The sequence below is a fragment of the Mesoplodon mirus genome (assembly GCF_964341445.2).
Source record: "Mesoplodon mirus genome assembly, chromosome: 16".
In the NCBI taxonomy this organism is placed as follows: domain Eukaryota; kingdom Metazoa; phylum Chordata; class Mammalia; order Artiodactyla; family Ziphiidae; genus Mesoplodon; species Mesoplodon mirus.
Genome location: NC_138992.1, coordinates 54,826,601 through 54,853,299, shown reverse-complemented (window position 1 = coordinate 54,853,299; position 26,699 = coordinate 54,826,601). Strand labels below are relative to the sequence as shown.

The 26,699-nt window shown below is 44.2% G+C and overlaps 1 protein-coding gene across 2 annotated transcripts in view; it reads right to left on the bottom strand.

The window, feature by feature from the left end:
* PAG1 (phosphoprotein membrane anchor with glycosphingolipid microdomains 1) overlaps positions 1-26,699 on the bottom strand; it is a 136,069-nt gene that overhangs the window by 17,749 nt on the left and 91,621 nt on the right. For both annotated transcript variants that reach the window (XM_082600718.1, XM_082600719.1), the window contains 2 exons: positions 3,861-4,066; positions 2,137-2,188 (listed from right to left, as the gene is read on the bottom strand). In XM_082600718.1, the coding sequence (XP_082456844.1) occupies positions 2,137-2,188; positions 3,861-4,066 (258 nt within the window). The remainder of the gene's footprint in view (positions 1-2,136; positions 2,189-3,860; positions 4,067-26,699) is intronic.

Sequence of the window (26,699 nt, the reverse complement as noted above, 5' to 3'; positions counted from 1 at the left end):
CCCACTGCCGGCCTTTTTCACCTTAGGATTTAAAGGCAGCTCCTCTGGGGTTGTGGAGCGATCGGTGTGTGTCGGGGTGTGTGTCAGAGCCGGGATCAGGGGTGGGGGAAGGCTGGCTGACTACAGGGACTTCTCAGGCCTGGGATGGAGACTCTGCAAGGTGTAGAAAATTGAGAAGCTAGGATAGAAGCTTGTAAAGAGAGCCAGGTGATGTGTGTGTGCAAACGTGCTCTAGCGTGCACTTCCTTGCTCACATATTCATATGAGAGAGGCTATGGGGGGGCTATTAATGAAGGACACTGCACATGGAGGGTCAGATCTTCCTTTTATCCGCCCGCCACTCTCTTCCCATCTCACCCAGGGCTGCTGCTGGGCGTTAGCAGAAGAGCATGAACCGAAGGTCTAGAACAGAGGTTCTCACACCTGAGCAAACATCAGGATGACCCGGAGGGCTTTCTCCCAGCCTCCCCCCCACCCCCCCGAGTCTTCTAACAAACTCCAGGTGCTGCTGGTCCAGGCCATGCCTGAGAACCACTGCTCTAGAAGGACAACAGGAGGGGAGGCTGATGGAGATGGAAGCCTCTCCCCCAGCCCCGCCTCTCCTGCCAACGGGCACCAAGGAGAGTGGGAAGGGGAAGAAAGCTGGGGCCTGGGACCTGCATGTGGGAGAAGCCACAGTGGAGGCACCACCTCCTCTCCCACCTGCCCTCTGGGTGCCTGCACAGCGGCAATCCAACAGAGGCGCTGGGGGCAGGTGAGAAGTGGGGACATAGACAACCAGAGACTGCAGTGAGGGTGACAACGGGGGTAAAACGGAGGGGGGTGATGAGAAGCCCGGAAAGCAGTGGGGGTGTGTGTGTGTGTGAGCCGCCTGCATACAGAGATGAAAGGAAGGAACTCCCCAGGGGTTCCCAGGAGAGGAGGGCTGACCACTTCGCTGCCTGGCCTGGAAGAATCCCGCAATCATAGGGCAGGGCGCCCGGGACGCCTCCTGGGTGAGCTTGGAACCTGGCTGCCGGCTGCGTGTTTCATACCAGACCTCACATGACATACGTCACTCATCCATCTTTCCTTTTTGCCCCTTCCTCCTCCAACCAGTTTACGCCTGATCTTGAGAAATTATGTCTGGGACAGGAAGCATCTTCACCATTTCAGCCTCGCGAATATGAAGGCGGCCCCATTCCCAGCTGCTGGAATTGCTCAGCCAGTTAAGAGCGTGGGCCTGAGGGGAGAGGATGAGGTGGGACCAGGATGCCCAGGCTGCTCCCTATCTGGGTGGATCCAAGAGGCCCGTGGGGCTCGATCGGGACCCTTTAGGACACAGAGCAAGAAAACCCAGCAAGGCCAGGCCACATCTGGGATGCTGGGGGTCCCAGCCTCCAATAAGCTTAACGATCAGCTGTTACAGGTTGAATTTTATCATCTCCAAATTCCTATACTGAAGTCCGAACTCTCAATACCTTAGACTTGACCTCATTTGGAAACAGGATCGCTGTAGATGAAACAGGTTAAGATGAGGTCATATCAGAGGCCTTAAAAAAGGGTAACTTGGACAGAGACACACACACACATAGAGGGAAGGTGGTGTGAAGAGTCACAGGGAGAACACGATGTAAGGGCAGAGATCTTCAAACCAAGCATCACTAAAGGCTGCCAACCGACCACGGGAAGCTAGGAGTGCGGCCCGTAGCAGATGCGCCCTCACAGCTCTCGGAAGGAACCAACCCTGCTGCTACCTTGATCTCGAATTTCTAGCCTCTAGAACTGTGACATGATGAATTTATTATTTAAGCCACTCAGCTTATGGTCCTTTGTTAGGACAGTTCTAGCCAACTAATACACCGGCTGGAGCCCAGCAGAGGCAAAACAAAAACATCCCTGCAGTAGGTTGGAATTATCTGAGGATCTTTCCAGCAGTGGTACAACTGCATCCATTTCAGAAGCTCTCCCAACAACCTGGCTAATTGCACAGGCCTCTAGCCACGGAGAATATAAACCTGCAGCAAGAGGACACAGCCCAGGCAGCCAGTTAACTCTGGCTGAATTGCTTCCCTGGGTTTCCTTCAGGTTGTAAGCTTGTAGAGACCTGCTCTAGATAAGCGGCTGATGCTTTAAAGCTCGTGCACGCGTGCTCACCACATTCATCAGGTTCTCATGGTCTCCGCTGTGCTGTCTCGGCTTCTTTTCTCTGAAACAGAAAAGGAAACATGGCTGTGACCTCCAACGTGCCATCTAAAATCAAACATACACTCCTCTTTCCTATTCAAACTTTGATCAACATTTACATAATCTCTCTTTTCAAAACCAGGTTTAATTTGCCGAGGAAGCAGAAGCCGGACAATTCACTCTACCCTCCTCTGCAGGGAGCAGGGTCCGAGGGAGTCAAGTCCTAGCAAGGGGCTGGTCACCTCTCTGGACCTTTCTCCAGGAGTAGAAAATACAAGTTAACAAGAGGACTGGGGCAGTTTCCTGAGTAGAAACTGTTTATGTCTAGAATACTGGAATGATTTTTTTGTTTTTTGTTTTTTTTAAGGAAATCAACAATTCTCAGCTCTTCATCTTTCTTAAATTCAGTCTTTGCAAAGTCACACATTGCCATGGGATTGAGAAAATAAAGAAAATACAACTTTTGGCTTGTCGGGGAGGTTACATGCCCTCAGGATGAGTCATATGTACTTGCAGTCTATGGAAAAGTCCATCGAGTAAAAATAGAATTTATTTTTACTCCGGACAGGCTAAAGAAAGCCATCAGTACTAGAGGCTACCTTTCCCATAGATGTATAAGGCAACAGTGACACCTAGTGGGGGCATAAATAATTGCAAGGCAGGCCCTCCCAGGCCCAGGGGAACAAACACTCCTCTAGCTTTGCTTCTATTTCTTCATCTTTCTGGCCAGTTGGTCTCTCTCCCAGCCCTGGAGTCCTGGATCCAAACCGGGCAGGGATTTGGAGGCTACTTGTGTTCAGGGAGTCTGGATATTCCCCTCCTGACAGAGACTTTAGTGCACGAAGCCACATCCAGACTTTTAAATGACACTTGTCCAGTCTCTTCCAAGGTTATTGAGAAGAGTTTGGAAGAGGGCTGGCTGTCAGCTGGTCTGCATTGGTTCCCAGCAGCAGCCCTCACCAGAGAGCTGCATATGTTGTAACAATGTCTGAACACCTGGAAAATCACTCCTGGTTAGAAAGGACTTTGCTTCTCTCCAAGCAAAGATCTCCTTTTTTTCTTGGTGGAGGGGTTACCCATTTTATTGTATATGAGGGAGACAAAGAGGGAGGAAGGGGGGAGGGGAAAGAGAGAGAGAGAGAGAGAGAGAGAGAGAGAGAGAGAAGTATAATTCTAAAATAAGACAAGATGGTTATTTCATACACAGAATGTTTCTCTTGTAGAAAAAATGAATGTTTCTTAAGAAACTGCAGTTCTAGATAACAAATCCTTAATAAAATGACCCCTTGAAAGCTACAGAGCAGCAAAAATTCTCAGTAACTCTCAAATGGCAGCAAAAAGAGTATCTTTAATGCACATGATACTTAGATTTCCAAATGTCCACAGATGGAAAAAGACAATACACCTTTTGACAAGGGTGTGCTCATAAGAATAGCAAAAATTTCCTTCTGGGAAGTTTCATACATAGGGCTCTTCCAGGTGCTCCCCAGGAAAATCAAATGTGGCTTTTCACTGAACTAATAAAAAGTGTCCTGGGCTCCTTTGCGGCAGAGAAGTCAGTTCATCTAACATACGAGTTTCTGGGAACATCTAGGCAGTGAGATGCCATTCATCACAGGCTTTTTATATAGAAAGTCTTCTGGGTCCAGGGAACATGGTACTTTAAGGCTCTAGTAGACATGCCCTGCTCTCACCTGTCACAGCTGGAGCACAGAAAGATGAGGAAGGTGATGACGAAGAAGGTGGCCACAGCTGCTAGGCTTCCCCACAGGGCGATCTGCATTTGTCCCCCACTCAGCAAGCTTCCCGCGGGTCCCATGGTGGGTGGGAAGTGGCACAGGCGGCTGGATTTGGTCAGTCCTTCCAAGGTGGCGACATGCGGGCAGAGGGCTGCGTCCTCCTGCAGAGAGAACAACGCGTGTTTTGACAACTTCTCGCGTGAAACGCCAGAATCTGGGAGTAAGTTCCTGGTGGGGCGTGGGGTGAAGGGGGCGTTTGAGCAGAGCAGGGAGGTGTGTGTGCAGAATGCACTGGACTCGACTTGGAACTCCCTCTGGGCAAGGTCCCCTCTGTGGTCCGGGCCTTTTTTTTCTCACCCAAAATGCAAAGCAGGAGCGTGCAGTGCCTAGCGGAGTGTTTGAGGCAACGGATGTCTTGTTATTTGGATATGTTTGGAGATAGATTCTTAATGTCTTCAAATAAATTTAAGACTCCAAGTATTCCACAGCAAATGAATAAATGCTTATTTGGTCCCCCCCCCTTTTTTTTGCCAGAACAGTGTAAAGCATTTATTACTGCTTTCACAAAAATATAGTTTGCATCTTTCCCACCTGAATCCCCAACTCCCCAAACCTGCTTCTCTTCGAGAAGGTTTAAGATCAATACAATTAATGAAATAGATTGTCTTTACATTCACCTTCATAAACAGTTAACTGTTCTGAGTATGTGACTTTATTTTCAGGGCTGGCTTTCACTAAACTTGTAAGTACTCAATAAGTCCACTTTCAAAGGGATGGCTGAAAGTCTACGCTAAGAATGCATCACCGGCAGCAAATAAGACCTATTTATAAACAACTACAATTGAGTGTAAAAGCTAGGACGTATTAGTACCCTGCATGTGCCTGGGACTCGAGTGCTTTCCTCATTTGATCACTGCCACCAGGCTGTGAAGAAGCACGGCTAATCCCCATTTTTCAGAGACACTAAGTTCCCCGACGGTGTCACCGCGCTCAGTGGCAGCGGAGGATATGAGACCAGCCAGCTCTGACTCCAGCGCCAGTGGTCTCAGCCCCTAGAGGGCGCTCCTTCTCACTGGGGGCTACCGCTTCCCGGTCCAGTTATAGGGCTTCTAAATGAAAATGGCCAATGAGTTCTGAGAAATATTTTAAGACTTTTAGATTTTGAAAAACAGAGCGCTATATCAAATGAACGATGATCTCTCGTCAGAGATGCCTTGTTTAAAGAACATTTGCTTTGCTCAATTCTAGAACATTCTCACTTAAACAGCCTTTAACTTCATCTCAAGATTCATGAATAAAGTCAGCAAATAAATATTTTTGTCATGATAATTCATCAAAACTCAAAACATTTTTTTTTCTTGAAAAAGACGGTTGATGTTTGCATTTCCATTTGCTTCCGTAACAGACCTGGTACTCTACGTAGTCATCACTGAGCATCTACATCAAGCCAGCACCTGGGGAGCTACGGAGTCACTGTGGTTCAACGAGACCAGATTTTCTCTAGGTGAAACATTTCACATTTATTTCAATATTTAAAGGTGACAAATAATAAAAAGCTGGAGAAAAAGAAATTTTATCTACAAGCATGCAGAGAGATTTCTAGATGAAGTCGATTGCTTTCTATACCGCCTTGAACCAACATGAACACTTCTTAATGCTCTATAAATAAATACATTACAACTTCCTGGGTAATACAGAACTTCTTTCTTCCTGTGTTGGTTATATATTATACCTATAAACACTACATGCATACAGTAATGGATGGTCAAATTGCCTTTGCCTGTTTGCCCCTGGACAGCTATAACTGAGTGAAAATCACCAGCACTTCTCTTATGGTTTGTTGAAACAATGAATAATTCACTTTTAAACTTAGACTACAAACTGGCGCCACAAGTTATTAAAATACATTCAAGCACATGAATGACGGGGACCTCTGAATATATAGGAAATAAATTTTTATATCCAGATCCAGGTTCATGCATAACACATTTTAGGAGGTAAAAACAAAAGATATCTGTTGTGCAGGAGTTTGTGTGTTCCTTCTTTCCTTCGCTCATTCATTCATACAGTGATTTAATCAATGTCTCTTTAAAAGTTCCCAGTTCTTAGAAAATAGTTTGCTGAGTGAATTATTCAAAAGGCACATATATATCCAGCAGGCCCCTCTCTCCATCTCTGGTACACGTTTCTCTTTCCTCTTTCTCTCTTTCTCAACAGGAGGAGGCGATAGAATATAATGAATTATGTGGTGCTCCACCTAGCAGAACAGTGTGGGGAGAAAAAGGGTGAAAGCAGATTATTACCAGCTACTGAATAAAGGATGTAACTCAGAGAAAATGTGTCAGAACTCCTGGATCACTCCTCCTTCAACCAGAATTTGCAGAAAAGCTACTGACAGAAATGCTTTTGTACAAAAGTTCTCATCGTGGACAAAAAAAATCTCACAGTGAAAAGCAAGATCATCATCTGGTACTGTTTCTGAGTCAGATTATCAATACATTGTACCCCTAAGGACAAGGGCTCCAGTTGCGTGGGCAGCTTCCGCCTCTCAGAAACCTCTGTGTGCAACTCGACCAGGAGCCACACAGGTCACAGCTGTGGTGGCAGTGCAGCAGGAGCACCTACCCTTGCAGGGGCCAGGGGTCTACACACACATGACCTTCCTCCCAGTGGGATTGTTCCAGTTTTAGAGAAGGTCTGCACCACTGGTACTCTCCTCTCCTGGTCTCTTTCTCTTTTTGGTCTCCTGTTTCCATAATTCTCCTGCCCATTTCTTCTCTGGTCATCTCCTTCTTAAATTTTAGTGGCTTATTTACTATTGAGATGTGGCTGCCTCCCCCCACCAACCCAGTGTGTGTAGACGGACTGTCCCCACCATGTGTGTAGACGGACTACCACTCCCGTATGTGTTTTGATGAACTGCGCCCCCCAGTGTGTGTAAATGGCCTACTTCCCCCTCTTTCCCCACTGTGTGTGTAGATAGACCACCCCCTTCCCCCCGCTTTGTGTAGATGGACTACTCCCTCCCCCCATCGTGTATGTAGGTTACCTCCTCACCGTGTGTAGACAGACTGCCCCTCCCCCGTGTGTGTAGATGTACACGTATGACTTCCACATTCCTCCCTCTTGGTGGGGATGAGAGTGGAAGCCCTGTGTGGATGGTCCAGGGCTTTCCAAGAAGTGGAATGGACTTTCCCCCCAAGGCTGGACCCTCCTGCACTGGTTTCACTGAACTTAAATGCTGTACTATGGGTTCTTTCGTGGAGTTCATTTTGAGCAGGGCGGGGCATCGGTGTCCCTCCCTGAGACTCAAGGCTTCTCTCAGGATTCGCGACAGAGAAAGAGAATGAGGACAGCGAGGCACAGGGTCCGGGAAGTAAGAAGTCACCCTGCAGAGGAAGGGCCCCCGAAGGAGCGAGGGTTTTCTATATCATACCCTGTGCACCTTTACCAACCAGGTCCCCGTGGAAAAGATAATCCAAGGCTGCGGAGTCCCTGATGTTGCTACTGGCCTTGGACCCAGCTAATTTTCTGCTAATTCTTATATCAAGTAAGATGTTTCCTGAGCATCCAGAATCAGTCCGCACCAGCAGAAATACATGAACAATTTGGGGTGATCTCTCATGATTTTTTCAAGGAGATATTTAAGCCTATTTCTCTCCATCCTGTTCCTACCTGTCTCAATAAAATTGCATTCAATGATAGAATACTGTTTCTTCAAAGTTAAAAAATATACTGTTGTCAGACCACATGTGTAAATATTCTATGAGTTATTCAACATAGAGCAAAGGATGACCATTCACCGTACCTCAACAAACATTTATTACAGAACCTGAATGCCCCACTAAGATGTGTTGCAAAAGATCATAATACTAATGAAAGAGCAGATTTAGTTTAATAGTTGTATATCAATTTTTTTGTTTTAGAATAGGCTTCACCATTGGCTGCACTGACGTACAATCATGACCAGTGACTGTAATTTTTTTTTTTTGAGGTACACGGGCCTCTCACTGTTGTGCCTCTCCCGTTGCAGAGCACAGGCTCCGGACGCGCAGGCTCAGCGGCCATGGCTCACAGGCCCAGCCGCTCCGCGGCATGTGGGATCTTCCCAGACCGGGGCATGAACCCGTGTCCCCTGCATCAGCAGGCGGACTCTCAACCACTGCGCCACCAGGGAAGCCCCAGTGACTGTAATTTAATGCATGATATTGACAAGAGGCAGTGGCATTTCGCCCACTCCGCAATTTTATATCACTTCAGACTACTGTGGGAAATTGTCATTTGGCCCTGAGAAAGGTCGATGCCTGAGTTTATAGGACTGATTTTGGGGATTCTGTTAGAAGTAGGGCTGGATAACTATTTTGGACTATAAAGCTCCATAATCACTCATACTTTTGTATCCATTCCTTTCATGATTTTAATCAATAAGTGATTCAATCTTGAGAAAAACCGAGGGTCTTTTACTTTAAAAGCAGATGCCATTTTTAACCACAAGGGGACAGTCTAATTCTATTCTCAGCCCTAATCAGCAGGCTCCTCCAGGACAGACCTCAGTTATTCTTGCTGTTGGTGCCTCTGCTGAGCCTTTTAACTGACTTCATTAGCCTGGACTATCCGCCACCCCAATCAATTCCAACAAAAAAGAAAGCAAAAACCGGATGAAATGAATGAAAGTTGCAGCCCAACTACCAGCTACTTATTTCTTTAGCCAAACACATTTAACAGGTAGGTGCTCTGATCGCCGCAAATTCTGTATAATTTGGTAGAGCCGGGATGGCCGGTGAGATGAGCTATAGAGGCAGACACTCAGTTCCTCTGAAGCCGGTTGAGGTCAGTAATGATGGTCATTACCATCTTACAGCTGTCCTAGTTGACTCATAATTAACTGCGTTGGAAACCACATCCACATGATTCCTCACCAACGGCCGAAATACAGAGGTCAAGGACCCATCGCCATGGGAACGCCTCCTTCCTGGGTCATCACCAGGTGTGGGAACCAGGTGTGGGAACCATGAGGTAAAATGACACTTTACGAGCAAAGTGTCCTGTGAAGCACGTGGGCAGATGCACAGGCTATGGAAGCATGAACCTCTCCACTGAAGGCTCCGGTCTCCTGCAAGAGTTTTAAGCTCAAGTATTCAAATTCGGGTCAATTTCTCTTCGGACCAAAGGGGCTCTTCTGTAGGTAAGCTTTGTACACCGAACTCTGTGTGAGAGTCAAGCGGGTCTGCTGTAAACACGGAGCCACGTCTGTGGATGACTACTGTCCACCGGGGCCCTGCTAAGGCCCAAGGGTCTCTGCCATACCAGTTGTTACAAAGATATCTCCATTTCTCTCTTTCCCTGAGTCGGGGGGAAACACACCCAAAGAGCAGAAGGTGGTAAAGGACTCCGAGGTAAGATTTTCTTTATGGTTTCCCGAATCATTTTATTTACATCACTATGGAGCAGTATCTTTTTTTTTTCTTTTTGCGGTACGCGGGCCTCTCACTGTTGTGGCCTCTCCCGTTGCGGAGCACAGGCTCCGGACGCGCAGGCTCAGCGGCCATGGCTCACGGGCCCAGCCGCTCCGCGGCATGTGGGATCTTCCCGGACCGGGGCACGAACCCGTGTCCCCTGCATCAGCAGGCGGACTCTCAACCACTGCGCCACCAGGGAAGCCCTGGAGCAGTATCTTGACATTTCTTCCTGCAGCAGCTTGAAGCATGAGAGGAAGGAACCTGGGAAGCCTTGACATCACCGAACTGGCCCCGCTGCCATCGAGGCTTGCTGCTGCTGTGGAAAGAGCCACGCATTCATCCCGAGAGCCGGTTATAAATCCTTCAGGCCATCTGTCAGCGTAACCTGATTTCTTCTTGTGCATATTAAACCTGTTGATCCCCATAGGAAATGGGAAATCTGACCCTTTGGGAGCGTGTGTGTGGCTGTCACTTGTCTTCAAAAATACGTTAAACTTACATTACAGAAGTAATATAGTTTATTGCTTATCAAAGCTCTGCCGCCGTTTTGGTTTTTGCCTTCAGAAAAGCCAAAAGGCGAGTGACTTTGGTGGGTAAGGAATACCTTCTAAGGTTGTTCCTCCTATCCTGACTTGAAAACCAATTCCCAAGGTTCATTTTTTATTTTTAATGGTAAATCTCATGAGAGAACAGGAGAGGGGTCGGGAAGAGAGAGAGAGAGAGAGAGGGAGAAAATGATTCTGACAGACATGCGTGAGGAATCCAGGTAAAGGGTCTTCAATTTGCATAAGCAAGTCTTAATGGGCTGTTTCACAAAGTGTGCGGTTTGAACTTTAAGCTCTATTTCTTCCTGCCTTGCATGTTTTTTCATCTGATCTGAATGAAAAGTTCCTTGAGGGCAGGGATATATCCATCTTGTATCCCACCACATTCTCAGCATCTCCATGAGCTGGCAAATAGGAGACAGTCAAGTAATTTTTACTGAATACATGTTTCTGCAAAAGGAGGATTCCCAAGCTGACTCTCAAAATGCAAGTTTAATGAATAATTTATTAGGTAAGGGAGAGAAGGAGAATAAAAGAGAAGAGCACGTTAGGCAAACAATTAAAAATTAAGCTGAGTATGTCTTAAGGCAAAACCTTAGCTCTGGAACAAACACAGCCACCTGCCTTTTTTTTTTTTTTTTTTTTTTTTGCGGTACGCGGGCCTCTCACTGCTGTGGCCTCTCCCGCCGCGGAGCACAGACTCCGGACGCGCAGGCCCAGCGGCCATGGCTCACGGGCCCAGCCGCTCCACGGCACGTGGGATCCTCCCGGACCGGGGCACGAACCCGCGCCTCCTGCATCGGCAGGCAGACTCTCAACCACTGCGCCACCAGGGAAGCCCCCACCTGCCTTTTTTGTACTGTCATCAAAGCAGCCTGAGGTCTCTTGAAAAAGGTCCCAGCACTGGAATTACTTGCTTCTCTGTACGTGAATCCTCACCACCCTTACCAGGTCTCCACACTGGCGATCTCAATGTGTCCCCAAGCTTGGCGTTCCTCTGGCCCCTTCTCAGCGATGACACGTCACGCCTTCCTCCTCTCCTGGGAATCTGATACACACCTCTCTCTTTCCGCCCTCACAGCCCTGGGTCTTACGTTTCTCAAAAGAAAGGGGAGCCTTAACTATTCTTGGCCGTCTTCGCACATTTTCATCTGATGGAAGCCTAACCATTCCTCAGGTCTCAGCTTAAATGTCACTTCCTTGGAGCAGCTTTTCTGATGCTGTTTCCCCCTCCCCAGTTTAGTTTAGGCCCCTGCCTTTTTTTTTTTTTTTTTTGTGATACGCAGGCCTCTCACTGTTGTGGCCTCTCCCGTTGCGGAGCACAGGCTCCGGATGCGCAGGGTCAGCGGCCATGGCTCACGAGCCCAGCCGCTCTGCGGCATGCGGGATCTTCCTGGACCGGGGCCCAAACCCGTGTCCCCTGCATCAGCAGGTGGACTCTCAACCACTGCACCACCAGGGAAGCCCCCCACCCCCGCCTTTTTTTTACAAGCTTTTCCCTTCATAGCATCACTCAAGAGTAGAGTGATGAAGCCCTTTGTATGTCTCTTCCACTGGTCCAAGCTCCAAGAGGGAGGCTGTGGAGAGACGTATCTTATTCGCAGCTGTAGTCCTAGTGTGTGGCACACAGTAGGCACTTAATACATAAGTTGAATGAATTAATAATGAGTAAATAATTCCGAGGATCCAAGAGGAGGTGGATACTGACTTGGCCTTCAGAGACGGTAAGAATTAGAAGAAGAAATTCTTTTTCTCAGTCTTCTCAAAGAAGGCTGAAATTTCTCGGGGACGTGAGGGGTTCCAGAAGCTGGCTTGCCTGCTTGACTAGCTGGTGGGGAAATCTCCATGGTGCTGCCTCCATCCTACACGTGATCGACTGGCCTCTCCCCACGTTCCCCTCAGGGTCCTGAAGGGGCCCCGTGTATATCAGTTTCGACTCATAGGCTTGAAATAAAAAAAAACACGGCCATCCCCACCATGTTCATAACCCCCAGGTGTCCGTCCATCTGGGACAAGAGCAGACAGGTGAGGACATGGGAGCCACGCCATCTTTCGGGGCAGGCTCAACTTCACGCGGTCGTGACTTGTTTCCGGCACCAGAGAGAGAAGAACGCTCACTCTCCTCCGATTCGCCCGCTGCTCACTCCCAGCCACGTCATCATGGGTCTCCCTTCCAAGGGAACTAGAGCACTTTGCAGCCCTGGCACCATCTTCTTTGTTGGAGTCCGGTGGGGATATGGTGTTTACACACAGGCCAGTTTACTGAGATGGGACTTTTATTTATTTGTATTTTAAAAATGTATTTTCTTGAAGTATAGTTGATTTACAGTGTTGTGTTAATTTCTACTGTACAGCAAATTGATTCAGTTATACATATATATACATTCTTTTTCATATTCTTTTCCATTGTGGTTTATCACCAGATACTGAATATAGTTCCCTGTGCTCTACAGTAGGACCTTGTTGTTTTTCCATTCTATATATAATAGTTTGTATCTGCTAACCCCAAACGCCCCATCCACCCCTCCCCCACCCTCCTCCACCCCCTCCCCCTTGGCAACCACAAGTCTGTTCTCTATGTGAGGTCCTGCTTTGCCTGTTTTTATTTGGCTTCTGACGCACGGGTGATTGAGACACTTTTTAAAAAAACAGTAGTAAAAGACTTAACCAAAAAAACAAAACAAAAAAACCCCCAAAACCCTTCAGTGTCTTTGCTGAGAGGTTCAGAAATTTACCATGTGACATAAATGCCTCTCAAATCCTCCACACACGGACCATGATATTTAAAAGATCAGATTCATTTTAACACTTGAATTGTGGTTGGACACTAATTACAAATGCTCCAGTATCTGTCACATCCCAATTAGCTTTTACCAAGCCCTCACCTAACAATGCTACCTCATGGAGACTGTACATCCAAGGATGCTTATTCTGGGAAAAGGAAACCTTCAGGATGGAAGAAGTGGAATTTCAGAGCTAGATAGCAATTTAAGCCACGTCCCAGAGGAGTCCCAGTTTGTAGTACTGGTTTCATTGTGAGTTAGATCAGCCACACCTTCTGATGTACCTGGATGTAAGGACTCTGAGGTAAGAGTTCACATTCTACCCAGACACTAGCAAGAAGGTAGCGCGACTTATTACCCAGTGCCCAACACATCAAGGCCATCTTTAATTCTCATCTTTCCTACATTCAAAAAACATTAAGAATTCTTTACATTATAAAACTGGCCGACGAAATGCTTTTCACTGACTTCTAGAAAGCAAAATCTTCAAAAACCATCCCTGCGAGTTACTTGCCGGTGTTCCCAGAAACTACTTAGGGAGACAGAGTGACAGCTTGATTACAGTGAGTCAGAATTTGTGTTTGAAAACGTAGGTACTCGGGGCTCACCCTCAAGGCTTTCTGCCAGGAGGGTGGGGGCAGCAGATGACTCAAGGAGTGTGACTCCCAAGCTCCTTCTAGAGGAAGCGACAGGGCCATGGACCTTGTAGGGCAGAGCTCCTCCAGAGGTGGTGCTGGAGCAGAAGCCTCACCATCCGGGAACTTGTTAAAAATGCAGAATTCTCATGTACCAAAATGTTCATAGCAGCCCTACTTACAATAGCCCGGAGATGGAAACAACCTAAGTGTCCATCATCAGATGAATGGATAAAGAAGATGTGGCACATATATACAATGGAATATTACTCAGCCATAAAAAGAAACGAAATTGAGCTATTTGTAATGAGGTGGATGGACCTAGAGTCTGTCATACAGAGTGAAGTAAGTCAGAAAGAGAAAGACAAATACTGTATGCTGACACATATATATGGAATTTAAGAAAAAAAATGTCATGAAGAACATAGGGGTAAGACAGGAATAAAGACACAGACCTACTAGAGAATGGACTTGAGGATATGGGGAGGGGGAAGGGTAAGCTGTGACAAAGTGAAAGAGCGGCATGGACATATATACACTACCAAACGTAAGGTAGATAGCTAGTGGGAAGCAGCCGCAGAGCACAGGGAGATCAGCTCGGTGCTTTGTGACCGCCTGGAGGGGTGGGATAGGGAGGGTGGGAGGGAGACGCAAAAGGGAGGGGATATGGGAACATATGTATATGTATAACTGATTAAATTTGTTATAAAGAAAAAACATAAAATAAAATAAAAACACAGATTCAAGGGAAAAAATGCAGAATTCTGGGCCTTATATTTTCATTCTTTTTTTCATATTCTTTGGCATTCTGGTTTATCATAGGATATTGACTATAGCTCTCTGTGCTCTACAGTAGGACCTCGTTGTTTATCCATCCTATATATAATAGTTTACATCTGCTAATCCCAACCTCCCACTCCATCCCTCCCTCAACCCCCTTCCCCTTGGTAACCACCAGTCTGTTCTCTATGTTCCTGTGAATCCTGCATTTCTATTCAGCCCTCACGGGAGGTCTAGGCTGCTGGTCTGAGGGCCATGTATGAATAATACTAGTGTAGATGTTCATCTTCCTTCAACTAGGGTTGAAGGGTCCTTGAGCCAGATCCCTGGGGCTGCAACTTGGCCTTCATCTTCCTTAAAGTTAGGTGAGATGAGGTCAGAGCTCCTGTGTCCTTGGAGCCTTCTTGATTCCCATAGAAGCACACAAATAAAAGGCTGCCCTTTACAGAGTCTAATGAGACAAGTCACTGGTGTGTGGAGGCACAGACCCAGCTTCTGCTCCATTCCTTCCCACGACATTGCTTTGTGGCCTGGAATGAGCCCAAACCTCCTGTGCCTCAGTTTATCCTTCTGAAAAGTGAGGTCATTTATAAAGTTTCTTTCTAGCTCTGAGATTCTATTATAAAAGTAGCCAGTGATTCCTAAGTTCTACAACCCAAATCCAGAACTTTCCACACAAAGGGAAGTATTGACCCAGCAAGAACCGGAAATTCTCAGTGTGATCAATAGTTTCAACTCCCCAGGAAACACAGTCTTAATAATTCATGGGAAAACCTGATAAGGCCCTACCAGTCACACGGATGTCAGGAGGGGACACCATGGGCGGTCCTTATGGTCAGGGTCCAGTGCCGGAGGTCAATCCCGACACCCCCAGAACATCAACAGCACATCTGGCAGAGACACCAGGCACAATGGCTGCAGAGCAGACAATGAGTCTCTTCTCATTCACGTGTAGTTGATATATGTACACATTTACGATTCATATTTATAAAAGCCTTTCAACAAAGTGTGAAGATCAAACCAAAGTATGCAGATGGGTGTGCACAGGTAACTTAGAGAGAAGATGTGGCTGCTGGAAGCTTCTGAGGCTTTTTAAAGGCATATGCCCCAACTTAGGAAAATCTTACAAAGACAGCAAGTCTGAAAGGGATCCATCTAAATTCCAATCTCAATACTTGACAAGCCTGAGGAGATTCCAACTGTGACAGAACATTCTGGAGACTTTCTCTGTCTTTATTATTAAAGATGCTCAACTCTTTGGGGGTGGCTTCATTTGTTACTTGACAAATACCTCCAAGGTTTCTTACTCTTTGACACTAAGGCACAAACTGTATTTTACTCTTTGACACTCAGTAATTCACTGAACAAATAATTGCTAAATACCTACTCTGTGCCAAGGACTGTTTCATCTTCTAATCACACCTTGAATATGAGATGACACTGGTCTGCTGCAATTCAGTTGCAAAATTCAACTGGCAAGAGGTGAAAAATCTTTAGAATTAAGTTCCTAATACAGAGATATATTTTGATCACAGATGAAAAACAACTTATTGTTGAATTCCAAGCATGGGAAGTCAGGGGAAGAAAAAGCCAGAAGTCCTTTCATTTCCACCATGTTGCATAAGAAACAACATCTAGCCACAATAAGTCCTTTCATTTCCACCATGTTGCATAAGAAACAACATCTAGCCACAATAATTCTAGCATGATTCTGTTCAGCTTGACAGCAGAGGTGCCGTGGCATTGACGCAGCTGCAGTGCCCTTGGACTGATGTTGTTTCAAGCTGAGAACTGTCCTCATTGTGTCTGGTGGATTCCAAAGGCAGCCTTTGCATGAGTACGGGGTGGACAGGACCACCACCAGGGACCCACACACCCACCCATCACAGTCAGGGTCAGCCAACTGCTGAGGATGGATCAGATTTCAAGGACCTGGGAGGGTACCTGTAGAGAGTACCCCCCTGTCCCCCACCCCCTAATGGAAGAAAACTGCTTTCACTTTACAGTTAAAGCAAAGCTTAAAAAAACATTCATGCAAGAAGTGGCACAAGCATTTAAAATCCCATTAAGGCATAAATGACAGAACAGAGCAAGTCACCTAGTGAGGAAAAGGGAGGGAAGGAGAAGGTGAGAGGGCTGAGGCCAGAGCGCAGACACCCTGTGCGTGGAGGGAGGCAAGGGGAACAGACTTGGAGGACTCTCCTGGTAATTTTTTTCTGCTTTACCACTTTGTTTACAGCTGGCTTTACTCCATGGGGTACTTTGGGAGTTTAAGAATGACATGTGTATGTACATGTCTACGTACTTCAGCACATTTATTTTCTTCTTCTCCTTTGACCACTTTAGGGAAGATAACACTCTGTTGACAGAGATGGGGAGATGGGTATAACAGAATGGCAACCCTTGTGGAGACTCTGTTCTTACAAGGTGTGACATGACTAAACATGAAACTCAACAATCAGAACCTGTCACATTCTTTGTAAGAGGTCTGTGTTCATTACAATGGCCATTAATATCATGGACAGCCAAAAACACTTTGAACTAGATACAGAAGGCAATATGGAGTATTTAAGATGTGGTAAGAAGACGTGGTGTATATACATGTATATATATTATATATACACACACAATGAAATATTACTTAGTCATAAAAAAGAATGAAATATTGCCATCTGCAGCAACATGGATGGACCCAGAGAATATCATACCAAGTGAAGTAAGTCAGACAGAGAAAGACAAATATTATATAATACCTTTTATATGCAGAATCTAAAAAATAATGCAAATGAATCTATATACAGAACAGAAACAGACCCACAGACATAGAAAACAAACTTACGGTTACCAAAGCGGAAAGCAGGAGCTGGGGGGAGGGATGAATGAGCAGTTTGGGATTAACAGATACACACCACTATATGTAAAATAGATAAGCAGCAAGGATTTACTGTATAGCAGAGAGAAGCGGAAAATAATCTGAAAATATATATATATAACTGAATCCCTTTGCTGTACACTTGAAACTAACACAATACTGTAAACCAACTATATTTAAATTTTTAAAAGTTGTTTCAAAAAATAAAGGCAGAATATGACTTAGTCATAAAAAGAAATGAAACTGAGTTATTTGTACTGAGGTGGATGGACCTAGAGTCTGTCATACAGAGTGAAGTAAGTCAGAAAGAGAAAAACAAATACTGTATGCTAACACATATATATGGAATCTAAAAAAAAAAAAGGTTCTGATGAACCTAAGGGCAGGACAGGAATAAAGACACAGATGTAGAGAATAGACTTGAGGACATGGGGAGGGGGGAGGGTAAGCTGGGACGCAGGGAGAGAGTGGCATGGACATATATACACTACCAAACGTAAAATAGATAGCTAGTGGGAAGCAGCCGCATAGCACAGGGAGATCACCTTGGTGCTTTGTGACCACCTAGAGGGGTGGGATAGGGAGGGTGGGAGGGAGATGCAAGAGGGAGGGGTTATGGGGATATATGTATACATATAGCTGATTCACTTTGTTATACAGCAGAAACTAACACAACATTGTAAAGCAATTATACTCCAATAAAGATGTTAAAAAATTTAAAAAAATAAAGGCAATATGGAATAAACTGTTGGGTCTTGAGTAGAGACATGACAGGATAGAAGAGTATCTCATTTTTGAGCAGAATATTTTCTCAACTTCAGTGGATGAGTGTTGTTTTTTTTTTTTTTTTGCGGTACACGGGCCTCTCACTGTTGTGGCCTCTCCTGTTGTGGAGCACAGGCTCCGGACGCGCAGGCTCAGTGGCCATGGCTCACGGGCCCAGCCGCTCCGCGGCATGTGGGATCCTCCCGGACCAGGGCACGAACCCGTGTCCCCTGCATCGGCAGGCGGACTCTCAACCACTGCGCCACCAGGGAAGCCCTGGATGAGTGTTTTGACTGTGGCCCTACTGAATAACTAGCCTTGACTAGTATCAAAGGGCGCGGCCTCCAGGCCCCTCCATCTATCAGCCCCATTGGTTTCATTTGGCTTCCTTCCCAGGCCACGTGAGAGCATCAGCCATTGCAGAGATGCCCCCCCAAACCCCCTCAGTCCTGCTCACAACCCGTTGGGCACTTGTTACACTGCTGATGCCCAGGCCTGACCCTCAGATATTCTGACATAATAGAGCTGGAGTGGAGCCCAAGAATCTGTATTTTTAACATGTGTCCTAAGTGATCCTAACGTAAGTAGTTTCGCTGAAAACCCCAGGCTCTGAATTTGTTACGAGTCCTACAGGAATCCCGGTGAGGTGGAAGTTACTCATCTTAAAGTCTTTAGAGGATCAGAATTACTCAGAACTGACATACCGTTTGGCAGGGGGAATCACTGTAGCAGGAATTAGGAAAGTGTGAGAGGAAACGTCTGTGTAAACGTGGTTCCTACAAGCTGTATCATTTCCATTGGTTCATCCTATGAAAGGAAAAATCTAATCCCATGTTGAGTCCCAGGGGGCAGGGGTAGTGAAACTCCGGGGAAATCCACTGGGAGATCTCTGCAGGGCATTTCTTCCCTTACAATGCCACATAGCTAATGTGATTATAAGACCTAATGAACTGAGACTAATGCAGTTTTGAAAATCTTCATAGCTAATGAAAAATCACATCTTCCCCCTCAAGATTTCCCATTTTTTTCTGTTTGTAAATCATGAATGAAACGAAGTCATGGGTGAAGGCTGTGTTTATGAAGTCTTTTTAATTTGGAGAGTTTGGTATTTTGAATGTCACAGTGGTTTCCAAGTGGAAGGGTCACATTTGGAATTTACATTATACGCCACAGTATTAAGAACTTTTTGGAGAGACCTAGAATATGGATTTATAACACTGATATTTAAATTAGAGTCTTTCCCCCCTGCTGAGTTCAAAGCATTTTGTATGTCAGGTCAGGTTGTCAAGGTAGCCACTCTGCCCCAATTTCCTTTTTTTTTGGAAAGTAGAGAGCAAGAAAATGAGAGCTAATATCAGGATATGGCTTTGACACCCCCCGACTCAGCACTTCTCTATCCTATGTTTTCACCGCTTTTGCGGAAAGAACACTTCAAAGGCATGAAATTGAGATAGGACAATGGTCTGTGGTGAAGTGGCATATTTGGGGAGGCACATCTTAGAGGCATGCTGTGGTAAATTCAGGAAAAGGTGCCAGCCACCTCTACCTGACTACCCAAGTTACTCAATTTTTTTAAAAAAATTAATTAATTAATTAATTAATTAATTAATTTTTGGCTGTGTTGGGTCTTCGTTTCTGTGCGAGGGCTTTCTCTAGTTGGGGCAAGCGGGGGCCACTCTTTATCGCGGTGCGCGGGCCTCTCAGTATTGCGGCCTCTCTTGTTGCGGAGCACAGGCTCCAGTCGTGCAGGCTCAGTAGTTGTGGCTCACAGGTCCAGCCGATCCGCGGCATGTGGGATCTTCCCGGACCAGGGCTCGAATCCATGTCCCCTGCACTGGCAGGCAGACTCTCAACCACTGCACCACCAGGGAAGCCCCAAGTTACTCAATTTTAACTTTCACTTGTTAATAAAAGAAACACAGGTATTTATGGAGTATAATGTAAATCTAGTAAGAACTTAAAAAAAGGAATATGGGAACTCAAAGAAATTTTGCACATGGAATCAAAAATTTGAGTTCACTCTTCTCTGCCACTGAGGCTTTGAGAGGCTCTGGTTGTGCTAAGAGCATAAACTAGAGCATATGAGTGATACCTCCTAGAGGTGTGGGGTAGGCACTGCACAGCCGTCATAGCAGCTCTGTAGATGCACACTATGAAAGTAGCACAGTGGAATTTGATCCTGAGAAGGTCACTGTTGAATTATTTCTCATGCCTCTATTACATGAAAACTTCAAGAAAAATATACTTACAAAATGGAACAAGAAGGTGTGTTTTCAGGACAAAAAAACTCATTTAGAAAAATCAGAGTAGTCACTGACACCTAGTTATTGCTATTCAGTTATTGCTGAATTTAGTTATTTAGTTATTACTATTATATATTGCTATATAAATCAGTATTATCATTTTAATTTATTGGATTAGATAATTTAAGCCAAGTGGCGTCATTCCGGTTTTTTTTTGTAAGCAATTATTTCTAATGGTTATGTGATTTCTCAACACTAATACATTATTATATTTTAAATTTAAGAGAAAGAGTCAGTCTTTTTTACATTACTTTTTTTAAAGCCTTTCTCCAAACCCTTTGAAATCCTACTCTATTTTACTTCCTAATGCATTGTCATATTATAATATATCAGGAACAAGCAAATTTTAGGGACAACTGGTCCACCAGCAGTCACTGATGTGCTGTGTTGCATCTTACTAAGAACATAATTAAGAACAATCTTAGATGTCCTGCAACATTCACTAATTTACCACAAGTCTCTGATTCTGTAGCCAGGATCCATCTAAGTCACCAAGGGGTAGGATTTCAGCATAGTCCCCAAACTAGTATTGATTATACTCTCCCAGACTGTGTCAGAGTACTACCATTGTAAGGTCAGACACGGTAGGGAGAGGCTGAAAAATCAAATTCCAATCTTTCACGTTATTAACCAAGTTGTAACCTGATGCCATTTCCCCTAATTTATTATTGGATATGGCTTTTTGATGAATTGAAGGATACCCTCTTGTCAATGTTCACTGGAATACGAATATCCTCCATATTGTAGCTGACACTATTCTATTGTCATGAGCTGGGGGGGGGTAGACTGGATAGCAGCTGAACCCACTGACTAATTAATGTCATAAGAAGGTAGCTATTATAAAATATTAACATAAGGAACTCTCATGATTTATTTTTCTGTATTTTTTGGTAAAACTATTAATGACATTGTTCTATTGTGTAGTGCATAAAGCTTTTTGCGATAAACTCAGAGATTTTAGTGCTTGGAAGGTGGTTTTTTTTTATCCTGATAAGTTAGTTTGCTCTTTTTTTTTTATAGTGACTAAACTATACATACAAAAATCATACTTCCTTTTCTCTGGCTGGAAGCTGAACGCTGTAATTATCCTTCAATCATAGCAATCACCTTAGTCTAGCTGTTTCTTCCCTCTCTCTACACCAACCCCAATTACAAGTTTTTGATTTCACACATTTTGAAGAGTCTTATGTAAGTGTCTTTATTATAACAACCTCAATATTTCTTAGAAACAGATCTTAATTTCTAAATATTGTATATATGAAGCTTTAAATTTAACTGCCATATACTATTCCTTTATAAATTTTAAAAGCTCTCAATGTCCAGATACATTTTTAAAAAGCAAAGGATGAAAGAAGGAAGAAGGAAGGAAGGAAAGGAAGACCTTCCCACTAAACTAATCTTTGGGATCATAAGTTCTGACCTCTACTCTAAGGAAATAATGAAAGAAGTATTCAGATGATATATGAGATGCAAAGACTAAGGTGATTAAAATCAAACCAACTTTATCCTAAAGGCTACAGAGAATTATTAAATTCCTCTGAATTAGATTAGAATTTTCAACCCTGGCTATATATTAGAATCACTTGGTAAACTTTTTACAATATACCAATGCATAGGCCTAACCCCAGAAATTGGCTTAATTGAGCAGGGACTAGGTCTGGACATTTATAGCTGTAAATGTGTCCCCAGAGCATTTGAATGTATAGTTTGGTCTGAGAATCACTTAGCTAGCCTATTCATTCATATTTCTAAGCTTTTAACTGACAAATGCTACTTCATTTTATTTCTTACATTATTGGAACATAGCATAGTCAGGATATGACAATATAAGACAGATACAGCTCACTGTTCCTTTTCCCATGCAAGTCCACACTGGGCATCATGCAAACCATGCTTTTTGCAGCACATGTATAACCTCAGAGTGCAGACCCAAACAGAGTATGTGTAGTCTAGTCCAGAAGGTAGTATCTAACCTTGCAACATAAAGACACACACTCAGAAGATATGGACATTGAGCCATGTTCTTTGACTCTCTGCTAGATTAGGTCTACATATTTATCTCTGCATCCCTCAAAATACTAATCTGAAAGTTGTATGGCTAAATATAATTCACTAGATAAGTTAACATAGCATTATTTTAAAGTATTTTCTTTTTCTTTTCTTTCTTTTTTTATTTTATATTAGAGTACAGTTGATTTACAATGTTGTATTAGTTTTGGGTGTACAGCAAAGTGATTCAGTTATACGTATACATATATCCATTCTTTTTCAGATTCTTTTCCCATATAGGTCATTACAGAATATTGAGTAGAATTCCCTGTACTATACAGTAGGTCCTTGTTGATTACCTATTTTATATATAGTAGTGTGTATTTGTTAATCCCAGACTCCTAATTTATCCCTCCCCTCCAGGTTTCCACTTTGGTAACCATAAGTTTGTTTTCAAAGTCTGTGAGTCTGTTTCTGTTTTGTAAATAAATCCATTTGTATCATTTAAGATTCCACATATAAGTGATATCATATATTTGTCTTTCTGTGTCTGACTTACTTCGCTTAGTATGATTAAAGTATTTTCAAAGTAAACATTTCAACAAGAAATACAAAAAATCTCCTGGTCTAATGTCACTAGTTCTCACATACTGTTTTTAGGTTGCATGTCAAAGCTGATGTAAACACTCATTATGTCTCCACTTACAAAATGATCCATAATTCTTAGAGGTAAATAATGTACTAGAAATCAATACATTATTATGACAATACCTTTCTTTATGCTTTAGGCTACTAGAGCTTTTCTCTTGATCTTCATTGCTTCAATGGACACGATACACTGTTCAGGTCAGTCTGACAAACAATTAACTGAAGGACTACCATAGGCGAGGCGGGCTCAACCCTTTCAGCCTCAGCTGCTTCCTTAGTCTCCTTGGCCATGACCTTCCAAACCCACAGGCTATTTCTTTCTAGGTCTTGGACATATTGAGTTTGTCCTCACCCTTTTGTACTAGCTGTTTACCTATTGGAACGCTCATTTTTCAGGTCATCACACAGCTGGTTCCCCTTCCTTTTTTTCATCCTGTTCAAACAGCATGTTCTCAGAGAAGCCTTCTCTGACCAACCTTTCTGTAGCCCTCTCGTGCACCCCCAACTCAGCCTTAACCCATTGCCCCCTCTTCCTTTCCTGTTATCCCATCTGAAAGCATCTTATGGATTGGCCTTTGTGTTCGTAGTCAGAGGATGCTCTCTAGAACATAAACTCTATGAGCACAGGCCCTTTGTCCGGGCAGCTGTAACTCCAGCACCTGCAACGGTGGTGTGCACTAAGTATCGATAGAGTGAATGAACACACGCCTTTGCGGTTTTATCAAGAGTAGTTCCAGGGTTTCACTGCTGGCGCAGTGGTTGAGAGTCCGCCTGCTGATGCAGGGGACACGGATTCGTGCCCCGGTCCGGGAAGATCCCACATGCCGCGGAGTGGCTGGGCCCGTGAGCCATGGCCGCTGAGCCTGCGCGTCCGGAGCCTGTGCTCCGCAATGGGAGAGGCCACAACAGTGAGAGGCCCGCGTACCGCAAAAAAAAAAAAAAAAAAAAAAAAAAAAAGAGTAGTTTCAAAAATAGTCCTGTACTCCTTAAGGTTGAAACTACTGAACAGATAATAAATGAATGTACAGTTGCAATTTTAACTTATAGTTCCCCACACAATATGCATGTGTTGGGATCTTAATTGGACCCACAGTGCCAGCCACTTTCGCACAGAAGGCGATTTGTACCCTGTGCCTTTGCTGGCTCTCAGTTTCTGCCAGAGAGAGCTTCTCTTTTTTGAAGTCTTGGCTGTTCCTTTCAATTCCCGGCAGAAAGCAGCTAGACATTAATGTCTGAAACTGCACTTCTAATGGTCTGTGGAGGTTTCTTGAGGTCACTTTACTGGGGGTAACACCATGTTTATTTAGCGTAGGGTTCTCAGTCTACCAGGGAAAAGTTTTTGGGTCTCTTGCTATTGTTCATTTCCATACATGTCTGGCTTGGGATGGGAGTTACACTGTGAAAAGCATCCACTTAATGTTAGTGGGTTTCTTACAGCCTGGGATATTTTGTCGGTAGTAATCTTACCCTTCCATTATTACCACGTGATACTAATAGGACTGGCCAGGAAATCGGCTGTAATGTCTTTAGGACAAATCCTCCTGACACATGGAATCGACAGTTGGACCCTACCTCTATTTCGAGGCGCTTCTGTTTGGTCTAGGCTAGCACTTTAAGCCATATTAATGCTGCATTCTGCCAGCCTTCCAAACATGTGCCTGTGTTTGCATGTCAGCTGTGTTCAGCATCTTTAGCATTTCAGTTTTCTATTCAGTATAGAAAAGTATATTTCATATCATTAACAAAATCAGCTACATTTGTATCTTGTGAAACATGCACAGTTTGGTGCCCTTGCTCAGAAATGTCACCCAATAAATAAATATTAGTTCCTTCTGCTGCTTTCCTTGCTATTTTAACAACTTACTTTATTCAAAAATATAAAGAAGAATCTGCATCTTTAAAAAAGTCAGTGTACCTAAAGTATTCAAATGTACTTCTAGTATCTGTTTATTTCTCTCTGTTAGCTAATTAGAGTTATGTTAAATTCAAACAATAAATTGTAATCATTATCAACATCTAAATCAGCTGCTTCAAATGCAGGCGGTCCAATGGCAGGATAAAGTTCTAAGAGATGGTGGATCTTGCTTTAACCAAATCTAATATATATAAATTTGTATTCATAAAAGAGTAGCATTATGAAATAATATGAATATTTTCCAAAAATACTATTTTAAATAACGATCAATTCAAAATTCTTTAAAATATAATTCAATTTCAAATAGACTTTCACAGAAATTTACAGGAGCCTATGTAATGCCATACAGTAGGCCATAAACAGACACAAAGCCAACTCAGAACTAATGATTATTTCCCAGCACTGATACAAGGCTGTTCAACTACAGGGTTGGGGCTGATGGAAAACTGTAGTGGGTGAGTCAGGATGACCACATGTGAACACACTGATGAATCAATGCAGTGTAAAGAGGCACAAACGGACACTGGGTTGTGTGATGTAAGACGAAGCACGAACTATGAAGCCTTCTTGCCAAAAATGTGAACCTGAGCTGACTAAGCCTCCAGATGTCACCACCAGGCTTTCATTTATTTATTTTCTTTTACTTCTATCACTTAACTAATCAAATAACAATCAAGGGTTTTGTCGACCCCTGTCAGTTAACTCACATTCACAAGATTGTGAGGTTTGTGCATAAGTTTCTGTATGTGACGATCTGTGTTAAAAAAAAATCATTACAAATTTTGTACGTGCAGCTTGTGTAACTACCCATAATGACTGTCATCAATGTGTCCATTAAAATGCCAGTGTATTGAATGGCAGGAAATGAGAAAGACAAAGTCTGGTGGTAACTACACATTTGAGAAGCCACTCCCAGAGCTTCCCTCCTCTCCCTGGTTGTGAAATACATGATCCTTGTTCTTTGAGGTTCAGTCTTAGGCCTTTTTCCTTATTTTGCCTCATATTTTCTTCCTGGCGTCTTATCCACACCCATGAGTTCAATTCCCTTCGGGCTGCCTTGATTCCTTATTTGTATCTCCAGACAAAGCCTCTATTATGAGCCCTAGATTCCATATCCAGCTGCCATGAGACCTCCCCGCTGCCCCAGCCCCCAGCTGTCTCCAGGCCCTTGGTCTCAGCACGTGTGCACGCTGGACTGGACTCTCCATCTTCCCTGCACATGGGTCGTCCTCCAGGATGCCCTATCTCCGTGAATGGTGCTACCTTCAGCTCTCTGCGCAAGCTTGCATCCCAGGGTCCTCCCCTTTACCACCCCCTCAGTCTCCCCGCATATCCAATCCAACACACCAAGCCCTCTTGGTCTCATCTCCGAGATGACTTTCAAATCCATCTCTTCAATGAGTCCTTGTCTCTGCATCACCAAGGTCAACCCCCTGGTCAAGTTACCAGCATCTTTTGTCTTGGCTACTGCATTCACCCTGTCGCCTTCCAGTTTCTTCTTCAAACCCCAGCCAGAGGGAATCTTTCTAAAAAGAAAATCTGATCATACCAAGCTCTCTGCTTAAAATCCTTTAATGGTTTCCCACTGATCAAAGGATAAAGAAAATAAAATCATATAAAGTCGGCTGACACTTCCTGCAAATCCAGGCTTTGGCCTCCTTCCCTCCCTCTTCTCATTCTATTTACTCTCTCACTGTCTCCATCCCACTCACTTGCTCCTTACCTGGAACCCCTTCAACTGCCCCAGCCCCTCCCTTAGTTAAGTTCTACCCCCCATCAGATGCCAGGGAGGCCTTCTCATGCACAAGGCCATTGCTCATTGCTCTACGAATTTCTCCTTCAGAACACCTCTTTTTCCTATGTCCACGTATTTGTGCCATAGGTTTGACTAATGTCTGCCATACCTTCTAGACTGTATGGAAACCCTATCATGAAATCACCCCTGAACTCATAGTCAGTAGACACCGCAGTCTGTCATCTGGTAGTACATGGCAATCTCTCCTCCAGTCATTCTTGAGTAATCTTGCTGAATCTGGTGACTCTGGTTTGTATTGGTTTTTGTTTGTTTTTGTTTCCATAGTTAGTTGTGAAGTATGAGGT